The 13,214-nt window shown below is 30.3% G+C and overlaps 1 protein-coding gene across 1 annotated transcript; it reads left to right on the forward strand.

The window, feature by feature from the left end:
• Nucleotides 1-8,607: 8,607 nt before the first annotated feature.
• LOC105344779 (ceramide kinase) lies at nucleotides 8,608-12,804 on the forward strand. The gene is made up of 10 exons (XM_034469325.2): nucleotides 8,608-8,678; nucleotides 8,816-8,995; nucleotides 9,129-9,254; nucleotides 9,365-9,428; nucleotides 9,588-9,733; nucleotides 10,790-11,011; nucleotides 11,163-11,381; nucleotides 11,772-11,959; nucleotides 12,073-12,206; nucleotides 12,357-12,804. The coding sequence occupies exons 1-10, from the start codon at nucleotides 8,630-8,632 to the stop codon at nucleotides 12,397-12,399; spliced, it is 1,371 nt and encodes a 456-aa protein (XP_034325216.2). The 5' UTR covers nucleotides 8,608-8,629; the 3' UTR covers nucleotides 12,400-12,804.
• Nucleotides 12,805-13,214: the final 410 nt, after the last annotated feature.

Genomic DNA, 13,214 nt, shown 5'->3' on the forward strand with positions numbered 1-13,214 from the left:
AACTACAATGCTACATTTTGTGATTACTATGCAAGCATCCTAAGATAGTGTAGATTAAAAATTGTTAAAGTCGTGACCCCTGGACTAAAACTGAGGGCCCTACAGGGGTTAAAAGTCTAAAACATAGATAAATAGGGAACATTAAAAAATATTCTTCACAAGAAGTACAATGGTACAATGCTACAATATGTGAGATGCCTATGAGATCATCACAAGAGGGATTCAAAGTTTAACATATAAGTAACTATATAACATGTTTAACAATCTTATTCTTAAGAACTAAAATGCTACATTTTGTTATTACTATGCAAGCATCCTAAGATAGTATTAATTCCAAATTCAAGCGAAAAAAAATGACAAATACCGGGGCTCCAAGAGGAGCTCAAAGTTTAACATTGAAATATACATGTAAAGAATAATGTAATTTTTCCTCAAGAACTACAATGCTACAATTTCTGAGATTACTTTGCCAGCATCTTCAAAAAATGTGGATTATAAACAAAACTACAATGCTACACTCTTTAGATAACTATGCAAGCATCCTAAAGCGGTACAGATTTTAAATTCCTTTATTGTGACCCCCGAACTAATACTAGGTCATCAAGAGGGTTCAAGGTTTAACATAAAAATATATAGGGAAAATTATTTATATATATATATATATATATATATATATATATATATATATATATATATATATATATATATATATATATATATATTTATATATATATATAGGGAAAATATTTAAAAACTGAAATAGAATGTTACGAGGAACTGTATTTCAGGTGAGCGATGTGGCCCATGGGCCTCTTATTAAATCAAATAGCTTACAGCATAGAATACTGCGAGCAAAAAACCCCCAAAACCCATAAACCTCGACCTACAAATTTGAGAAGAACCACCTGTCTATTGCCGATGCTAATAGTCGTAATAATCTTAATTCAATTTAAAATAGATACATTAAAAAAGTTTTCAACACAATCTAACAATAAATTGGTTTTTTATTTACTATTTTATAAGGTGATTAGGCCTTTCTGACCAACAACACAATTACATTCAGACCGGCTGAGTCTCACATGGAAAATCTAGTCTTTTTTAATCACATATAGCACTGAACACATAGGTTAATTAACCATATAGGATTTTGCACGTCACAATATTTATAATTATTGTATTTATTATTTATTCCTGCAATAATGTAGCTTACAGAACCCTCTCAACAAAAAGCTTCACGCTGTCCATCAATCAATCAGCCATCTACAGTTTTACTTATCCCAAATCAATTTATATATATATATATATATATATATATATATATATATATATATATATATATATATATATATATATATATATATATATATATATATATATATATATATATATATATATATAATCAATATGATAATACTTGATAGATATATGACATGGTTCGAGTGAACCAACAGCTTACTTAAAAATAGTGGCTCTTGAAAATTCTCTTATACTTGTTCAGAAATAAAAATAACAGGCGTCATTGCTATTCACGGTCAACAAATATCCGGTAGGTCAATTGTAGGGTTTGTGGTCTAGATGAATTCCCGGAAAGCACGTACACAAGACACTCATAAGAGGAGATTAAAGCCGATCATCGATTGGTTAGTTTATATGAAGTCGCCCAATCAAATGTCTCATAATATAGAAAATTAAGAGTGTAAAATCTCTTGATGATGATAAAAACTACCCAGTCTATTTGTTTTACCTCCCATACTTGAGTTTTATCACTTCAAAATACTTTAAGAATAAAGCAACGCATTTGAAAAAAAAACCGTAAAGCTTCTTGATCATGTTTTTTGCTATTACAGTATCAAATAATATTCAATGTTTTTGCATGATTAAACAAACAAATATAAAAACTATTGTATAAAAATGAAGTACACAGATGGAAACATCCTAAAATAATTGACACAAGTATCATGAATGAGAAGGATAGTTCCACGGGGAATTACAAAAACGAAAGACCACAGTATTTGTCCGGTTAGGTCACGATAATAAGTCTGAATTCTGTAGAATTTTAATAACTGAAAGAAAAACGTGATTTGGAATTTACCGTCTATGTCCACATCATGAAAAAATAAAGACCACTTAGTAGAAAATTACTATTAACAATTTTATCTTTGAATTCTCTTAATGTGCTTAAAAGATATGGATCAGATTTCGATTGATGTTCAGTCATTCATTTAAGGTATTCAAGTTCTGTTGTAATGACTGTTTTACTAATTCGACTATTTCAGTAGTTGTATTCTTACAAGACTGCAAAAGTATAAAAATGGTTTTGAGGCACATGATTTGTTATAGGCAATTTTTTTTAATGGAACGAAAAACATATTATATTTGAACATTAAAATATGAAAAGAGAGCAAAGTCACTTGATAAAAGAATTTTCAGACAGACAGATTGATGTTAATTTAATCTGAAGCATTGCTCTTATTCTTTCAAATCCATGCTTTGGTGTACGTGCCTTTTTATTCCTTAATTTGGTATCCATGTAATGTATTGAAACTTAACCATTCATAACACCTTTCTTTAACAATTCAATGTAAAAGGTAAGTCAAAGTATTTAAATCATTGGGTTATATAAAAGAAATAGCGAAATTGTTATATTTGTTAATTTGAGTCTGACTTCGACATAGTTATAATTATATCGTTCAGTCCGTGATTTTTCTTAGGTTGCTAAAGGTTTCAACCGATCAATAAAACGATTAGAACTGGATCGTGTAGATTCCAGCCATGTCTGTACATGTACCCATAATTTTGTAAATTACAATAGGTTGGTTTACGAATTAGAGAAGAAAATGCCCAGTGAATATAAACGTATTGATATACAAAGCTCATTTTGAAATATTAAATTTTGCAAATATTTAAAAAGCAAGGCTCAACGAAATCCTCAAATCAAAGGAAACAATCAAGTCGATAATATCCAATCATTATTCAGTACACACTTTAAACATATATTTCATATTACAATTAAAAAGTGTAAATTCCCAAGCCTTTCACATAGGGAAACATTTACAACAAGTGTTAAGCTAAAGATTAATTAACACGTCTGCATCGTTTTATTTTTGATGGCTGATCTTTTGTTTTACAGTTTAATTTTAAAAGTTTTGGAATTTGTAAAATAAAATTAAGACAAAAAATGTTTAATTTTTACACCTACATTGAATCGATTAAAACCAATCGTCTTAAGCGTTTGTTTTTCAACTCGTTTTCACGGTATTTGAAATAATATGGAGTTTTAAGCATTTTAGATTTTATAATAAAGATTTTATAATGTTTGTACTTTTATTTTGACAATTGGAATTGTCATTTATTCATATGTTTTGGCCACTTGATGGCAGTTTACGTGAATAAAATCATATAATCAGCTTGAATTGTAATAAAATGACATTGTTCTTATGATGTCTACAAAACTCATGTATACGCTATATATTTTCTCTGAGAGTCATTATATATTAACAACTACGTGAAAAGTAGTTGTTTCTCGTTTTTCATATTGCAAACTGTATCAGTGCGAAAGTAAACGACGCGTGATGAAGATAAAAATAGATAAATTATAGCATGCACTAGGAAGATGTAGGTGCATTCGACGGGGAAAATATCGAAAATAACGATCACAGCTGATGTCACACAAAGTGTGAATGTGTCAATGATGATTAAACCAAAACAGGCGGACTTCAGAAATGCCTGGGTTTAATCATTATACATACATTATACAAGACGTCAAATCAGAACGACAGTGGTCGTTATTTTTATTTATATAAATTTCTTATTAAATTCGAGATTATTCGATTTTTTAAATCATAAAAAATTCATGTCAATCACATATTAAAAAATAAAATATTTAACCGTTATTATATTTTAAAGTAAGCATTCTTAAAAGTATGTTTAAAATCGTTGCGTTTCTATGTGTAAGAATGTATAGCAACTGAGGTTTTTTATTTTTTGTTTTAAATCAAAGCTATAGATTATTATATCTGTTTAACAATTTCACTTGGTAACGGTTTATAGCAATTTTTCTGATATTGAACTTAACTATTTCAATATCTGGTATTCTTGTGAAATACCATTTGTAGATAAAATTTGTGTGGGTACTTCATGTTTATGTAGCTATAAGGTAAACCCCCTGTTTCTGAGAACTCGAAAATACTTTACTTAGGTTGTACTTATACAACTGAAACTGGAATCTGTGTATGAAATTTTTATATAACTAGATACGACCTCCTTACGAGTAAGGAGTAGGTCTTCCGTCCGATTTTTTTATATTTTTAATGAAACCATGAAATATCGATACAATTTCAAAATTAACACCCCCCCCCCCCAAATTTTAAGATAATGAATAAAAATCCCTAATTACGTCAAACATGGGCCTGACGATGACTTTTTCAAATCGATAATGTAGTGATCAACAACTTTGCTTCTATAACAAAATATTTATCGTTTTCAAGTTATTCCAATAGACTTTACGAATCTCTTGGTCTCTAATTAAAATTTTAATTCGAAATCTGTACCCCATTTTCGTGCCTGAGCGAGCTCCACGGAATAGCGCCACTGGTGCAAAACAACTATATAGTGCACAACTTCAAACCATGCTCTACCTATCCTGAAAATTTCAAAGTCATATCTCTAATAGTTTCTAAGATCAGCTCTGCACAGAATTGGTCGTAAAAAATTACAAAATGGACCGTAAATCCGGATTGGCAGTGATGATGACAAAAAATTCAAAAACATATACAATTCAGATAATATCCCATCATCTGTGAAAAACTTGTAGAGATCGGTTGAGTAGTTTTCGAGAAAACGCGTGCACAAAATTTGGGGAAAAAAAAAAAATAAACAGTACGAAAACAATAAGGTCTTCCGTTGGAAACGGAAGACCCTAATTATGTAAGTATTGTTATTATACAAATATAACCACAAAACTGCGATTTAATCTCTTAACATAAAAGGGTTAAGAAAATGATAGTTTAAAAAGTTTCTTGAACAAAACATATTTTTTATCATTTGCATTGTCAGTACTTTATAAGATGCATGTATAATTCACTTTGAACTACTGAAGCCAAATATTCACAATTATAAACTCAAATATTTTACAAATCACTTTTTGACATCTTCTAAATTTGAGCATATATAAAATGAATCATTATTGCCAAAATCTTCTAGAACTTTTAATTAACATTTAGAATATCAAGTTAACATCATCATATTAAATTTTTGTTACCTTCCAAATTAATAATTAAACTTCCATTACCAAGATCGTTCATGAATGAGGTGTCTTAAATGTTTACTTAATTTATGATTGGATTACGTGGTATACAATCTCTGAAAATACCGGTTCTTTGAGAAAAAGGAGTAGGACGGATTTGTACAGCTTACGATGTAAGCATTTGCTAAAAATTAAACGAAATCTCCGTGATCACTGATAAAAGAAATAGCAAGAAGTTTTACAATTTCATATATATCGTTCTTTTTTGAATTGAAAAGAAATCCACAGCTCTTTCTAAACATGGACGCAATAATATATTTGTAATAAAATATGAGAAACGAAAAACACCGGAAAGTGCTTTTTTCCTGCTTATCAGGTTTATGCAGTGTAAAATACATGTGTGATATATATGGTATCCGAATCGAACAGATATATCCAAAAATAGTTGTTGCCTGACAAGGGATTGTATGAGAAAAATAAAAAAATACAATTTTTTGCCACGTGAAGGCACGTAAAACACTAACACTTTAATGTCATTATTATATCAAAAAACAAAAAATCGAAAATTCTATGGGTGGATATTCTCGGACAAATTAACGCGGAATAGAAAGTTTGATCAGTTATCTGAAGTATTCATAGAGACCAATAAAACAATCTTTAAACAATCAAACATTGGTGAAATTGTTGAAGTAGGGAGGCAATATAATAACCTGCGTTTTATATCATACAAATGTCAAAACCTAAAATTTAAAGGGATTTCAACATTTTATAAGCAAGGTTTTGGAACATTAGTTCTTTTCGTACTGAACCGTTAAGTAAAGTCAACTTCTTTCGTTATGACTAGTCTTATATGAAAAAACGACATGCAAAACGCCGAGTTTATGCGTGTTATTTTTATAAAAGAATATGTTAGGATTGGAAATTTTTAAAAATGACTACACATGATTTAAACCATTATCTATCTTGTATACATATTAGATTTTTTGTATGACAGTAAATTCAAAGTTTTCAGAAAAATCAAATTTTAACAAAGAAAGAAAATCTGAATGAAAAAAGTGCTTATTAAAAATACGACCTTTAAGGTTTATAATGTTATTAGCTTATCTGTTCTACAAAAGATATGCTGATAGTAATGCTTCAAAAGCAAACTAACAAAACACAATCACATTTTTGGAGAATTAGAAAAAAATGTGTTGAACATATTTTATAGAATTGCAATCAAATTGATAAACGTGACACTTTCAGCATGTTAGTCGTATTAATTTAAATCTATAAGATAAAATTCCAGTTGGAAACTAAAGTTGATAAACGTTTTAATTATTTGTCACCGGTAACATTGGCTTTATTTATAGTATTTCATATGTATGGTCTGATTTTCCTGTTTAAATGATAAAATCAAAACAATTCATAGAGAGAGAGAGGGATATATATATATATATATATATATATATATATAGAGAGAGAGAGAGAGAGAGAGAGAGAGAGAGAGAGAGAGAGAGAGAAAGAGAGCTTTTATTTTCTGAATATCTATATCTAATTACAAAACCATTCATAGGATTTTAGTTAAAATATGTTTTAAAATTCCATTACAAGTTAACATTTTTCTCTAGGATTGATTTGTTGCATTTTTTTTTAAATATTTAGTATGTTAATGTTTGGTTAGTTAATTACTCCACGAGAAAAAGTTTATTCACAAAAGTATGTTTTCTTCACATAACTAAGAAAAAAATCAAAACAGGAACAGGGCAAACACGAACACTTCAAAATATTGGAGGTAGGATTTAGTGCCATGGAAGAAAGGATATCCTCTGCTGACCGGTCACACCCGCCGTGTGCTTTTAGTCGTAGTCGAAAAAAAATTAAATAATCCGTTGACAATTCGGTGACTATATATAGTCTATCAATAAGTATTGAAAACATCAGTCAGCATGCAACCTAGTGGAAGATCGTATTTGCTAATAAGGTCATTGCATTGGCCATAGAACTTACGAAAAGATGACTTCAATCGAGATTAGCATTGACATTAGTATGACATTTTCAAAACCGTCCCTGTTCCTCCATACTAGTTTTCCTAATGCCCTGTTTTAAACTTAGAAAAGACGATTCTTGCTTGATCTCATAAAACATGATGGAATAAAAGATCTATTCTCAAAATCTATATTGAAAGGTAATCTATATCAAACAGGTAAAACACATAGATTTTTTCTCCTGATAAGAATTCTAACAATGAAAATTATGTCTGCATATGAAAAAAAACTTCTCGTGCTTATCAAGAGGTATACTTGAATAAAGATATTGCGTGTTCAAATTGTCATGTTTAGAGAAAAATGATAGTGATATTACATATTATTTTGTATGTAAACAACATTGTTTTAAATCTCATTTAAATTTGTGACATATTTGAAACTTCAATTTTGAGTTACATTAACTTCCTGTTGAATTTCATTCATAGAACATATAAAGTAACAAAGACGGAAGTATGAACACTTAAAATTTCGCTAATTTATCCAATTACGACAGGTTTACGAATAACAAGAGTTAATTTGTATTCATTCTTTATGAATGATTTTTTTTACTGTATCCTATGCCATTACACATCCACTCAACTTATCAGCTATGTTACAAGTATTTTCAACGTAGATGCTCATTCATTCCCCTTCTGTTAGACAGTTGGACAAGATCACGGGGAATTAATTTCTTGTGGATAATTGCAAATACTTATCTTTGCTATTCAAGTAGTTTGCTAATTATTGGGCTTCGTTAGATATATTTTTCAACCTCAAGTGTCAACAAGAAAAAGTACTTGGTCTCTGGTAGTAAACTTATATCAAGTTGTAGTTGAGAGAGAGAGAGAGAGAGAGAGAGAGAGAGAGAGAGAGAGAGAGAGAGAGAGAGAGAGAGAGAATGAGAGAGAGAGATTTGATTCTAATAAATGAATTTGATAAATCAAGCATTCCTGCTTTAAAATCGTAAAAAAATAGTATGCAGCTAGTTTTGTTCATTAAAAAATATCATTATACTTCTACAATGCATATAAAATTCTAACAACAGGAGTTAAGAAGCGTGTTTCTCAATTCCATGTTCTTATCATCAATAACGGCACAATTTTGATCGAAGTGTATTTTCTTCTATCTGGTCCCGTCAATGTCGATTTTATACAAATGGAAGTTGTATAGACTGCATATCAGGAATGATTGAGGGGTAAGGACGACAACCACTTAACGCCTTCGGCATAATACATTAATAATTCAGCAAATTGAAAAATCCCGGTAAATTGGTGTTCTAAAATTTTGATAGGAAAACCCCATTAAAATTTATAAAAACTGTTTGCTTGAAATTTCATCAAACAATATGCAGCCAAATTCTGATGAAACAAAAACTGATATGGACTTTATAAACTCGCATTTAATTTGTAAATCTTCTTCAAGTGAATGTAAGGAAATACAAAGCTTTATCATATATACTTTTAGAATCATACAATATAAAAATGTTTTTTTCTAATTTTATAAAAACAATTATAAGTACATATTATTTACAAATAATAGATTTGTTGACTTGAATTTTTTACAGTTTCAATTCACGAAAGTCAAATTCTGAAGAGTTGTGTACATAAAAGTAATGATGGCGCATTTCTAGAAGTACATTATGTTGTGGAGAGAAATAAGAAATTGACAAGAAGACGCCATCGATGCCCTGGAACTTTGGACAATTGTTTGGAAATTAATAAGAAAATTCATAATACTTTAGCAGGTTAGGAAATGTATTGCCATTAAAAAACCCTGAAAGAATTATTTGTCAGAAGTGTTTTTAAGAATATTAAAACCAGCAAACAAAATGAAAATATTCGTGTGTAATATCTATTCAAACTTTATTCTTTTTACAGACAAAAGACCAAAACGTTTGTTGGTATTCATAAATCCAAGAAGCGGAAGTAGGAAGGCCGAAAAAATTTATGCTAAACGAGTCCTGCCGGTGTTTGAACTCTGTGAAATTCAAACAAATGTAATTGGTATGTAGTTCATGAGGAAGATTTTGTTTATCTTCATTAGAGAAATAGATAGTAAACTAACTAAACGTATCGAGTATTTAGAATACACTTTGTTTTCGTTACATTTTCAGTTACTAACAGGGCAAACGAAGTAAAAGACATGTTGATGAATATCGATTTGAAGGAATTTGATGGGTATGAATTAAAATTTGATTAAAAACAAACAAATTTAAATGAATAATAAATTACCAGTTTTTTTAAAATCCCTCACACTTTTATTGAACATGATATTGGAAACTAAATTTTTTAACGGCGTGTGATAGTGATTAAGCAAAAGAAATTCCCTCGTTTTAGAGTGGTTGCTGTGGGCGGAGACGGGATTTACAATGAAGTGGTATCTGGACTGACAGTAAGAGAGCTACGAGATCATGGCCAGGACCCGGATAATCCAGAATCTAAGCTCTCACAGCTGAAGCTTCCAATAGGAATCATTCCAGCAGGTGGGGATATATTTATTCAAGATATACTTAGTGTTATTTGAGAGTCGAGCAATAAAATCAAACGTCCCTGGTAACATTACCTTATTTGTTAACACTGCCAATTATATCCAAGCACAGTCATATGAGGAAATGATAACAGAAATACTCGTATAACTAGACAGGAAGTTAACCCGTTGCGTAAATATGCTGACCTTTGTATCTAGGTCAATTGTTTCACAGTCATTCATGTCATTCACCACCAAACGAGACTTTAAGAGCTAATATTAAATTTGTTTAAAAGTTCCTGTAACTGTATAAAGTATGACCTTATGATAAATAAGCTGTCTGTGCATCAAGAAAACTTCATATGCTAAAAATGTGAGATGATCTTTGTGACTTAGAAAAAACTCTAAAGGATGTATACTTAATTGTATTTTATGAAATCAGTACGTCGCTGAACAATGTATAGCCTCGAAACTGATAAACAAACTTATGATAGAAGTTAACATCTACTCTGAGCCTCATAACACATTTTTTTATCAAACGACCTTTGACAACATTGTGATTAGAATCGTTCTAAGCCTTTGGGCTTATCCAGTAAAGCTGTCGACCAATACGAGAGTGACAGTTTTGTATGAAAACAATATTTATGCTTCCAAATTGTTTTTTGAACTTTCCATCAAAGATGAATTAGATAAGAACAAATCAGAGTTCTTAGCTTAAAAATCCGAACAAGAGGCCATCAAGAGATGTAATTTGTTTGAATATGTACCTTTATCAGGGAAGTATTCAATTGTAACATCATTTCAAAAGGCCAAACCATTGAAATGTTATAAGATAGCGATAGCTAGAAAGGGCATCCACTCAAAGGTACGATGAGTGACACATTAGAGATCATTAAGAGTGAACTAGTTTTAAACTTGGAAAGGAAATAATACTCCATACAATTAAAGAACATCGAGATAAACAAAAATGTCAATACGAAGGCCCCCTACATATATATGTCAGAGATTGTTCATTCCCTATATATATGACAGAGATTGTTCATTTTTTAAAAGTTTTTTGTATTTTGTATAGGGTCTGGAAACTATACAGCATGGTATCTAAATGGTACCAAATGTCCAGTGACGGCAGCATTAAGGATCGTGATGGGACGCTGTGTTTCGACCAATATTGCCAGTCTACATCAAGGAAACAAATGCAGTGGATATTCGGGTCTCATTCTCGGGTTTGGGTTGTTTGGAGATGTGATGAGAGACTGTGAGAAGTACCGATGGATGGGGACCAGTAGATTTAAAGGTAAGCTGATTTTCATGAATAACAAACAATTTTCAACTGAACAGCTTATCACTAATAAGTGTTTCATAAAGGCTAATAGTGATTCACCACCTTTTTTGTGTGTTTTTTCCTTTACAAAGAAAACGTACAAGTGAGACCTCTCTGTTTGTAGTTATACCTGTGGGCTCGGTGCTGAACAGAAGACCTGTCAACGTTTCGATATCTTATATTCCAACCGAAAATAAAAGGATACAATGTCAGGAGGATATCACGATCCAGAAACCAGATTTTCTTCGTCTAACATCTGTTCCAGTGACTAACACAAAGAGTGCCCGAGATGGCTATAAGAAGAGAACAGTTTCTTTCTCAGAATTTCTTGACACACCATCAGGTAAACATTGTGTTGATATGACTCATTGCACCTATAATTTTGTTTTTGAAATAAGCAGAAAATAAGCTGAGTATCATAGTATGTAGGTCAAATTGGCATAAACGTTTTATAATTCTGGATGCAAAAATGATTTCTGAAAATTTAGTTAGTATGAACAAAGCTCCGGAGAAATCAAAAGTGATATGTGGCTAATATTTTAACCCCTGAGCTATAATAATATTCAACCAATTTGATTGATACAAAAAGATTAACAAAACTTGTACTAAATTGCCATCTTTTGACCTAGTCTTGGAGAGTTTAATGCTTGATATAGGAAGACATTCATCTATCTTTGTTCATTTTGTTTTGTTCTAAGCGCAAATTTTCAAGGCTTTATCTTGCAATTTGTAGAATGGAAGACTGCAGAAGACAGAGTGGTGTACGCAGTAGATACTTATCCAATCACAATGAAGCCTGATGGAACAAGAATGGCCCCAAATTTTGGAGGCGACTCCTTAGAGCTACTAATAACAGGAAAATGTAAACTTGCTGACCATTTTAGGCAACTGAAAGCAGTAGACGATGGAATGTCATCATGTGTGAGTATTATTATCGTGTAAATATATTTCTTGCTCCTTTAACTGTCAGTCATTTGTTAAAACTATATTTTTCTTTGATAATACATGCCTGTTTACACTTTTTTTTTTTTTAGTACGACTTCGAATTCGTGAAAAAGATTCAAGTTCAGCGATATCGTGTTCGAGTGTTGAGAAACAAAACGGAGGATTTCTACTTAAATTGTGACGGGGAAGTTATCCGTCTTGAACATCCAGAGTTCGATGTCAGGTAAATACAAAGAAGCGTTTATGCTTATTGGATATTGAAAACTTCTTATAATGTGAATATTTTCGATTGAATTAAAATTTTCGTAAAATTGTATTCAAGCATTATTTCTTTAAAATGTCATTAAACACTGATATGTTTTCCTTGTTACAGATTGCATAAAAACGCTGTGCAGCTTTATGGAAAAGCCAAATAGATGACACTGAATCAAAAGCATCCGTTGACTATATATATTTTTGAATTTTTAAAAAAAGATATACCTCAGTTTTATCAACGTCTTCAAGAATAGTGATACATTCTTTTTTTGGTATTCCTTTTTTAAGAAAACATAATCCTGATGATATTTCATTATTAAAACCTCTATTAGAAATATATACCTCTATTATCAACATGAATTTAATGTATACAATGTGAATTATGCATTTTTCGTGAATTTTGATGAACAAAATATTTTACCTCTATGAGAATCATATACCTCTGTTATAATCAACGTATCTTTTCATTAAAAAAACCCATATACCTCTAATTTTATAAACGTATTTATGTAAATTGTATTTATTTTTTTAGGAAATTATACATGTTTTAATTTATTTGACAATATACCCCTATGATATTTTACTACTTGTCGGTATACATATTTGTGAAATGTATATTATATATGTTATTATCAGTGTATTAACAGTTTTTTTTTTATCTTTTTTGAATTTATAAAAAAAAAGTTATACATATGTTTTGTAAAAATAAAGGGCATTTATAAAACTTAATATTGGTGAAAATTCTTAAAACGTTTGTTAAATTTGCATAATAAGGCTACTTTGTAGGGAGACAGTTGTTGTTTTTTTGGCAATTGGAGACAAATAAAAGACAAATTACATAGTTGTACCATGAAATATCAAAAAATTAAGTAGTGGAGTGCAAAAATATGAAAGCTATGACTTCGTATAAGAAAAAAATGTAATGAAAAAATGACAATAACAAACCGTGAACCATCTCAATAATCCCTAAAACGAA

Source organism: Magallana gigas, chromosome 6 (assembly GCF_963853765.1).
Source record: "Magallana gigas chromosome 6, xbMagGiga1.1, whole genome shotgun sequence".
NCBI lineage: Eukaryota > Metazoa > Mollusca > Bivalvia > Ostreida > Ostreidae > Magallana > Magallana gigas.